General features: G+C 34.1%; 1 protein-coding gene across 3 annotated transcripts; it reads right to left on the bottom strand.

Annotated features, from left to right (window-relative positions):
* Positions 1-681: 681 nt before the first annotated feature.
* Positions 682-7,632, bottom strand: LOC105035339 (uncharacterized). Of its 3 annotated transcripts, none has more exons than XM_010910883.4 (6): positions 7,482-7,632; positions 4,637-4,796; positions 3,814-4,530; positions 3,060-3,504; positions 1,998-2,079; positions 682-1,216 (listed from the first exon to the last, which is right to left on the bottom strand). In XM_010910883.4, the coding sequence occupies exons 1-6, from the start codon at positions 7,509-7,511 to the stop codon at positions 1,013-1,015; spliced, it is 1,638 nt and encodes a 545-aa protein (XP_010909185.1). In that variant the 5' UTR covers positions 7,512-7,632; the 3' UTR covers positions 682-1,012. The 3 variants fall into 3 exon arrangements, with proteins under 3 accessions (XP_010909185.1, XP_010909187.1, XP_073114030.1); XM_010910885.4 differs by lacking the exon at positions 7,482-7,632 and adding an exon at positions 6,323-6,431; XM_073257929.1 differs by lacking the exon at positions 7,482-7,632 and adding an exon at positions 6,370-6,420.
* Positions 7,633-9,814: the final 2,182 nt, after the last annotated feature.

Genomic DNA, 9,814 nt, shown 5'->3' with positions numbered 1-9,814 from the left:
CTTTTTTTTTTTTTTGGTAAAGAGGAATATGCCTATGTTGAAACTAATAAATTTTACCAAAAACAAACCTTATGGCATATCATATTTTTATTCATTAATTTTATATAATTATGTATCCTGTGTTTTAAAATCTCAGCTTCTCAATCACTCGTCCACACATCCACTGCAAATTTTCCTTCTATCTTCATTCCAGGTTAAATTTTATTTAGGAGAAGAATAAATAATAGATTTTAGGTCACTTATATTAGAAAATAATATTGTAAATAATCAATATAATAAAATATAGATTGTGATAAAAATTTCTAAGTATTGAATCTTAGTTCAAATGATACGAAAATTGTCTATTGTGGCAAGAGGTAAGGATTCAAATCCTTAACCATCACCCCTCTATTTGACCGTGGTATTTATAAATTTCATTTTCATGAGTAGTGGCTTGGTATGATTGAGAGTTTGGACTTCAGTCTAGGTGGCACAAAACAATAATGACAATGACAAGAACCAACAACAACTTGAATTAATCTCCAATCAATTGTTATACAAGTTATTTATCATAATAAAGATTTAGCTATTAACAAATACCATGAGATTATGCATTAGTGAGACTCGCAAAAAAAAAAAAAAAAAGCCCCGCACATAATACCTGACAAAACACCAGTCCATTACAAAATGTTAAAAAAAGAATCAGAGAATTCATTTTATCCTTTTTTTTTTTTTTTTTTTTTTTGTGAATAAAGATGAGAGAACTCAACTGTGTTGCACTACCTAGACAACAAAGATTACACAAGCTAAAGTTAGCCCTTACGAGTAAAGATTATACTAACACATCAGATTTTTTATATATATAATAGAACTCTCCACTCTCCTCAAAAAGAAGAATTATGAAAATTCTGTATCCACAATCAGACCTGAATAGGGCAGCCATATATCTTACCAGGAAAAAAAAGCGCAACAATATACACCTCTTCCTTTATCTACACCGATCAGAAATCAAGTCCAATTAAGTTCTCAAGCTTTAAAAGAACCCACTACAGCACAGGTAATTTGAAGGAATTTGACCAGTTCTGCAGATCTGCTTGGCCTTATGAGCTGTTTTGGCGGCCTGTTGGTTCATTCTGGCTTCCGCCATGGCACGTTTCTCCTCCACCCTCTTCTGTGTCATGTCTAGCTTATCTGCCATCCTTTTGAGTGCTCGAGCTCTCATTCGCTCTGCTTGGGCCTGTGATAGTTTCTTGTTTAGAATCATGCAAAAAAATACATCTAGCTACAAATTCTATAGGGCATGACCAAGAAACTGTAAAACAAAACTCAAATATTTTCTCCTCAATTTTACCATTCTTCATCTCTGGAAAACAAATATCTCCCTCGCCCCGCCCCCGCACCCCCCACCCTCCCTTCATGCACATGCATGCAAGAGAGTGAATGTGCATGCATGCATGCGCACACATATAATGTGAATTCTCTGGTGGCACCTTCCAAGTGGAACTCCATGGCTTAGCCACTACACTCTTATTTGGCCATTTGACTGTATCCCATATTGGATAGCCTATTAAAACAAAGGAAAGAGACTAAAAACTAAATTGTTATCCCTTAGCATGAGTCTATGCCCCATCCATCCATGCTGATCGGGCCAATGGCCTGTTTTATCGCTTAGCATGAATTTATGCTCTATCCACTCCATGTTAATCTGGCCAATTACCTGCCATCCATTTCCTTTATACACTATATCATGCTAGATTAGGAGGAAGACCCTCTTTATGCTCTTCAGATCTTATATCAATTATGTGCATCGCATATGCCAAATGTCAGTAAGCATGTTTGTGTATTCTTGAGTATCCTTAGAAATTGAGTCTTTCAATACTATAAAATGGATTTATTTTCCACTACCTAAGAATTTCCAGTTTTCATTAGATTTGCATTACGCCATTCTGCTTTGCTCAACGTGTTTGAATGCTAACAAATAAAAACAAACAAGGAAGCATGGGGAAAAGGAATCGTACCTCAATTTTTTTCATTTTTGCTTCAAATTTTTCTTTCTGATGGCTCTCCCACACCTGAACCTTGATCTCTTCGCGTCTATATCTGCAGAATACAATGTTGATGTGTCAAATTAACCCAGATGTGCTAAATCTTCAACTATTTGATGTCAACAGAATTCCTAGGAATTCACTGAACTTGCCCTTTAGAACACAAAAATACAAAAGTATCTACAGCAGCATGAATTGATTCAGTATAAATTTACAAGGATGCAACCAAAAAATTCTTCACTGATTATTTGGGATTACCCTTGCAACAAGAGACTTTTCAGGTGCTTTGTAATTTCTATGTTTATGCAACAGAATGATATTGCTTCCTACAAAATAACTCCCGATTCTGAAGAGAAGATACACTGAAATGGAAGCCCTTGAACAGATACTATTTGCTCCCTTTTACAAGCTTTTACAAGTGAAGCAAAATTTCAGACACTTTTTTGATGGGCTTCACTTGAAGCTGATTTCATATACCCATTTGTAATCCAAAGAACATGTCTGTGGTCCTAACATGAGGCAAAACAACTAATGTGATTCAAAAATATTCATACAAGTGTTTCCTTCTAGGGATGACACTGATAAACCTTTGAATGGATGATTTCTCACAATGTCTAGCCACAAAGATAATGCAACCTCAGAATAAAGCCCTCATGTCGTTGTGACAAATCCTGGGGTGGGGATCCAACCCTCCTCTGTATTCTCAAGAAAGACAATCATGTTCTACCTAAAATACAAGTTTTAAACTGGGGAAAAATATAATATTTTGTGGCTATAAAAAATGGAGTTGAAGGAAATGGGTCAAATGATGAGAATCATATTGAAGAAAGATTTCTTCATAAAGTTTTGAAAATTTTAATAGAAGTAGGGAAACTTCAAATTCACATAAAAGAAATATTAGAGATAAATTTAGAATTATAACACCAGATCAGTGATCCTCCATCCAGCAATAAGAAACCAAATCCTTGAGAGTTTCCAGTCAAGAGATTATTTCTAATTCCCTAGTTTAAGAAAATTTCTACAGTCAAGTAATACCTTGCCATATGTTTAGTGTTCTCAGCCTCTTCCCATGCTGCTGCACGAGCTTCATAATCCATTTTCACATGATCAACATCAAGAGCTTTAAGTGCTGGAGAAGCATGTTCCACCTCTTCTTTGCTAGCCCAGGAAGCGATGTTCATCTTGCCTAGTTGTATGCCAAGGGCAGCAATTTCCCTCCTTGTTTTCAGCTTCAATTCTCTCTCAGATAATTCTTTGTTGCCATCTTTTCCTTTGGAGTCTAAATCATTGCCTATGGTAGCCTCTGCTGGGGTTGATGCTTGTTCTCCTCTTCGGGGTGTTGATGGCATGGAGGGAATGGGGCTATGAGTCTGTGACAGTGATCCAAGAGGACTTGCAGTTCGCGATGGCTCCTGGCTAGGAATAGGTGTCATTTCTGTTCCTACATCTCTCATTAAGACTGACTGCACATTTGGAACAACTGCACGATAAAAGCAGCAATATGAATTTCTTCGTGAAGATGGATTTGAGAGGGACAGTGATTTCAAAGAAAAAGGTGCTAACGAAACAAATAAGCAATTCAGAATGTTTTTTTTGTACTTGTCTGGAAAGTAAAGAAGTCTCATGAACTTTAGAAATGTATGATATCCTCACCCGTATATCGATGTCAAGAATCAAGCTATGCGCTAGATATAGAAACCTTTCATTGTTGACAGATAAAGCCCATAAAAGTGTTGTCTAACTTATATATTTTTGACGTTTACATATGATCTAAAGTTACAAAAGGTACCTGTTGATTCACCAACAAGCCTCTCCATGACAGATTGCTCTTTCTGAGACACTTCTTTTTGTCCAGAATCACCACTAACAGCAACCAAATTATAATTTGAGTAATGAGGAACAAAAGAGAACTTCTCCGTCAAAGTTTGAGAGGTAGAATTAGTTGGATCAATTCTTCTTATATCTGCCACCTGGAGCTTCTGATCTGGAATTGTCGATTCTGGAGCAACCCTTGACAAAGTAGAATTCATTTGGCAATTCCCCTGATTGTGTCCACCAGTCTTCTTCAAGACATTTGGATGCATCATTTGTCGGCTTACTATCCATTTTTCAGCATCATTCCACTTTGATGGAACATGCCTATTTAAGGGGCCAATCATCAGATGCTGTGATGTTCTCTCCACTCGGTGAAATTCAAAACTATATGTGCTGGCATTGTCATGCCCACTGTCATAACCATCAGCATCTACATCCAAAGTTCTCACTGGGTGAATCATGCTCAAGTTGCTGTTAGAATGAGGCTGATTAGACATATTCTTAGAAACAGTCTGAATTTTAATATGACCCATGTCAACCTTCTCTTTTGAAATTAAATCCTTTGGACAGGAGTAGGGTTGATTCCTCTGTTTGTAGCTTGAAACCTCCTTTGTAGACAAGACCACCCCGGAAGCTTCCGAATCTGCAACACCATTAAGCTCCGCAGCACCTTTGGAATCTTTACAACTAACTGTAACCAAAATCAAAATATAGTTGTAAATATTAAGAATTCATAGGATGTTGAGAATGCATTCAAGGGAAGTAAGCAATAGATTTTATAAATGATGTTCACCAACCTTCTTCGTCAAAATCGCCAGCTAATAACCTGTTCTTTGAATTTTCCATGTCCTTAATCTTGGAAGGTGATGTCTGTGATGAATTGCTCCCTCCAATTTTTATGCAGCTGTGAGCTCCCAATAGTTTCATCCTCAGTTTAGTGGGAGATATTACTCCCATCTACAATCATAAGAAAATATGATGCAGAATCAGTCTTCAAAATACCAAGGCCTAACTATTTCAGCATGACAATGCAACAAATCGCAATTTGATGAAGGTTTAAGTATGCTTCTAGGAGTCATTAACCATCATGATTTCAGATACTAAGGAAGCCCCTACAATTCTAAGAAAATATTGTGATAGAAACAATTTATCCAAACATTTATTTCATTTTCTAATTTTGAGAAGCAATGGTTCAAATGCTATTTGGAAATCTTGCCTAACTTTGCCTCATAGAAAAAGAAAAGAAGATTATTTGGAATTTTGAATAACAAGGAACTCCTATCTGTTTGCAGCAAATCAGGTGAATGAAATGACCATCCAGTCACCCATTCTCATATTTAGAAAGTTTAATTACTTGTGACTTGTGATGCAGGTGAATCCAATTTAAGCTTAGGATTGTTGAGCTTTCTGTCCAGAAGTCTGTGCAGCAAGAATGTTCTTGAAGAAGCATCAATTTAGGACTTTGTGTGCAAGCTAGAATGAAAGGGTAGGAAAAAAAAAAAAATTGTTTCCTCTTAGAGAGATAAAGGAGAAAGGGTGAAAAAGGGAAAGATGAGTAAGTAAAGAACATCACTAGGTTTGGGAGGGAGTATGAGGATAGGGTTACAGAACAACTGCAAATAAAGACAAGACAAGACGGAGATAAAGTATCTGCTCTTCAGGTTTGTTTTCCAAAAATTAATTGGGTGCATTATTGTTGATCGTCTTCTTCAATGACTTTTCTTAGTGTTGCTACTATAATTCTCTGGGGGTTATGCCTGAAAATTTCTCTTGATTTTGAAAAGTTAGCTCATTACAAGGTCAAGCACTTACTCCATGGGGAAAGAGATTTTCTTTTCGAGTGCAACATCGGCTTTATAATATAGTAAATATAAAAAAAGGCTATTCCATGTTTCGAACCCATGATACCTGGGACACAATAGAAAAACCTTATTGTCGCATTCGTATGATATAATAAGCATATGTAGTCATATATACTCTCTAATTTGCGGTCCAACATCTAATTTTGAATGTTCTGCCTGGCCTAGTTTTTTCCCTTTTTTTTTTTGAAATAAGCAAATGGATCCCTAGGAGCAAATTTACAAAATATATATAATACAATTAGATAATCAATTTCTGTCTTTCATAATTTAAGCAATGAATAACTAGACACAACCAATCTCGAATGTAAGAAAGATTAAAATCATAATTATAAAACTTATAATGAAAAAAACTTTGGCATGTAAGCAGCAGTATTAAGAGTTTGTACAGAAAAAAATTGATCTGGTTTGATTACAAATAGTTGCCAGATAAGTGGATTTGCACAAAAAATACCCAGTTTATTGTTGATCTTGCAAGGGAAGGCTGATTTTTTGTTTTGGAGAAATACACACATTTAGCTGTCTCTCAACAATTTTACCCCCAAGTTAATGACAAGTGATAGTTTAAACAAATGTGTCTCAGGTACTCATAATATGGGTATTAGAAATGCGAAATATGTCTACCAGGTGTTCACTAAATGTGTGTCAGATGTTGCAAATTTGTGTATCACCTCTGTGCTTGGACTGGTGGGCAAGATCATCAGGGAACACCTAAATATATATCCATCTCGAAAAAGAAAAAAGAAAAAAAGAATCAGACCTTGCCTTGCAAAAACAATAGTTAAGTTTTTATTTTTCTTTTTCTTTTTTCTTTTCCTTCAAAACAATAGACAATGATTACCGCCAACACCATGCTGAGCCTATGAACTCAATAAACTCAATAGATATCCACAAGCCAAATTTAAACTGAATAACAGATCAAGGAATTGCTTTTTGCAATCATGAACCAACGGTTACTAAATGGAAGCCCATGAAGCTCAAAGAAAATTTTATGGACAAAAATCCTCCACTTAGAATAATATATTACTCATGAGATCAATCATATAAAATTTTCTCCAAACTGATCCAAGATGTAACCTTTATATATAAATGCAACAAATCAATAAAAGATTAGATCAAGGAACATCATGAACAACGTATAAAATAAAAACACCCAATTGGAGAATGCATCACTATCCATTACGAAAAAGACAATCAATCATAAGCCAAAAAGATAACCATACAGGAAATGGAACCCATGAAACCAAACAGACAAGAGACATTGAACGATTAGAACAGAGACAAATAGCAGCAGAATAACTGAAATAACTCAATTTTCCGAAGACCTAAAAAGAGGGTCGAAGCCTTTCAGAGACCCCAAGCATTAACAGCATACATGCAATCAAACACTGAGAACTACTCTTATTGGCTGCCAAACAGAGAACTAACTGAAACCAACTAAAAGGACAGAACAAATTAAAAAAATTAAAAATTTTACAAGATTCACAGAGAAAGATCCAGTCTTTCAAATACCACATGAATTAAAAAGAATGCACGAAATCGAAGACTCAGAACCATTTTGATTGGCAGCCAAACAGACAACAACAGTGGAGCAAATCCAAAATATAGCAGAATAAGTAAAAGTGCCAAATATTTAGGAAGACCCACAGCGAAAGCCCAAGTCTTTCAGAAACTACATGAACTAAAAGAATACATGCAGTTAAAGAACCAAAACAATTGAAAACAGCTTGGAGAGCGGATTTTGTAATGCTTCTCATTGGGTGGGAGAGAACAAGATTCATACCTGAACTTTGTCAATTCTCTCATAATCCATTGCGCGAAAGAGAGGGAGTCCTGGCTCTCGTGCCCGGGAGGCCGACAATGGAGTCTTGTTAAGGCTTACCAGGGTCGGCGATTTGTTGAAATCCTCGGGCGGCCTCCAGCGATCTGTCAACCTCCCGTGAGCTTACCCTTCTCATTCCTGCCGCGTGGGAGGCAGTGGATCGCTGATCAGCTGCGCAGCCCACTACATCAGACACCAAATCCAGCAGTGAGATTTGGCCAATTGCAGTCCAATAATGAATACAGTAATTCTTTATGCATTGCATATAGTGCCATAAAATTTACGTAAAGCACATCATTTAATTATATAAGAATATGTAATGTACCTAATGATAGGATAGATATTTAATATAGTTTTTTTTTTAAATTTTTAGTGATAAAAATATTTTTTTTATAAAATAAAAAAATAGTATTATTATTTCTGATGTATTGTATGACTTTCTATAAATATATATATATATATATATATATATATGATATTTTAAATTATATATATAATTTTTTATATTTTTATAACATACTGAATAATATATATCACTTTTTGATACTTTGTATGATTTTTTGTGAACATACATGATATTCTGAACAATATATATAGCTTCTAAATATCTTATATGACTTCTTGTGAATATATAGGATATTCTAAACAATATATATGACTTCTTGTGAATATATATAATATTTTGAATGATATATATTACTTTTTATTATTTTATATAATTTTTTTATAAATATATATGATATCCTGAACAATATATATGACTTTTAGTAAATATATATGATATCCTGAATAATATATATGCTTCATAACATCTTAATATGACTTCTTGTTAATATATATAACATCCTGAATAGTATATATAATTTTTTGATATCTTATATAACTTAGGAAGTCATATATATTATTCAGGATGTCATATATATTGACAGAAAGTTATATAAGCTATTAAGAAGTCATATATATTATTTAAGATATCATATATATTCACAAGAAGTCATATATATTATTTAAAATATTATATATATTTATAAAAAATTATATAAAGTATTAAAAAGTTATATATATTGTTCAAGATATTATATATATTTATAGAAAGTTATATATATTATTCAGGATATCATATATATTCACAGGAAGTCAAGATATTATGAAGTTATATATATTATTCAGGATATAAAAAAGATATAAAAATTTATATATATTATTTAGAATATCATATATATTCATGAAAATAATACAAGACATCCAAAAATAATAATATTATTTTTTCTTTATTCTACAGAGGAAAAGATATTTTTATCATTCAAAATTGAAGAAAGAAAAAACTGAGCAATATTAAATATATGTTCTATCATTAAGTGCACTACATACTCCAATATGATTGGATGGTATGCTCCATGTTAATTTTATTGCACCACATACAGTGCACAAAGACTTTCTCATAATGAATATCCTTCAAGGAATATATCCTTTAATCACTTGTTCTTGGTGCACGATGTACTGCTGTATCATGCTCCTTTGGATAAGTGGTTTGAGCCCAACTAAGAATTAGCTGTACTGGTAGTCATTGTTTGAATGGATAATGCATCATTATTTAGACTAAAATATGGATTTAAATTAATAGATACATTATCTTTTTTTCTAGTAGAAAATAGATAGATTATCTTTACCAGGATAATTTGTCAATAAAGTTGTTGTCGCTAAAATCTAAAAAGAGACTGAGATCAGTATGGTCAATCTTCTCCTGAAGCACTACTTGAAAGAAGATATGGATATGAAGATATGACTATAAGAACACTTTAGTGTTAGGATCTGATACCACTTCGATACCAACCATGGATCGATATCTTGTGTAGGAATCTGGGTGTTAATCCAAAAAACTGAAAAAGAAAGAAAGGAGAACATAGAAGCCTTGATTGGATCGTGGATGATCCTTGGCATGTAACCCTATGTGGAGACTAGGGAATGTGAGAGAGAGAGAGATGGCTAGGATTTCAGAAGGAAAAGCTTTATGTTTATTCCATTCTTCCTTAATATTACAATGACCTGTATACATACCAATGACAATGGGTTCAACAATCCAAGCCCAAAATCTCCATAGACTAACCCATATATGCCATGGACTTAATCTCAACTCAAACTCTGAGTTAGTCTCTTTAAGATCTCTCAAACTAGGCCTTAAGACCCCTAGGATCAAATCCGACCCTAGACCCAAGCAAAAAATCCATCTCACTATCAGCCTGCACTTGAGTTGACTCAAATTGGGACTGAGTCGACTCACCTGTGACTGAGTC

Source organism: Elaeis guineensis, chromosome 5 (assembly GCF_000442705.2).
Source record: "Elaeis guineensis isolate ETL-2024a chromosome 5, EG11, whole genome shotgun sequence".
In the NCBI taxonomy this organism is placed as follows: Eukaryota; Viridiplantae; Streptophyta; class Magnoliopsida; order Arecales; family Arecaceae; genus Elaeis; species Elaeis guineensis.
The sequence above is the reverse complement of the archived record's forward strand: the minus strand, read 5'-3'. Positions and strand labels throughout refer to the sequence as shown.

Bases quoted from the DNA above. Each gene is read 5' to 3' on its own strand.
- LOC105035339 (XM_010910883.4), bottom strand. From the start codon at position 7,511: ATGGATTATGAGAGAATTGACAAAGTTCAG. The intron at 3,505-3,813 runs GTACCTTTTGTA...TTTATCGTGCAG, and splicing joins GCTTGTTGGTGAATCAACAG to TTGTTCCAAATGTGCAGTCA. The intron at 2,080-3,059 runs GTATTACTTGAC...TGTATTCTGCAG, and splicing joins AACACTAAACATATGGCAAG to ATATAGACGCGAAGAGATCA.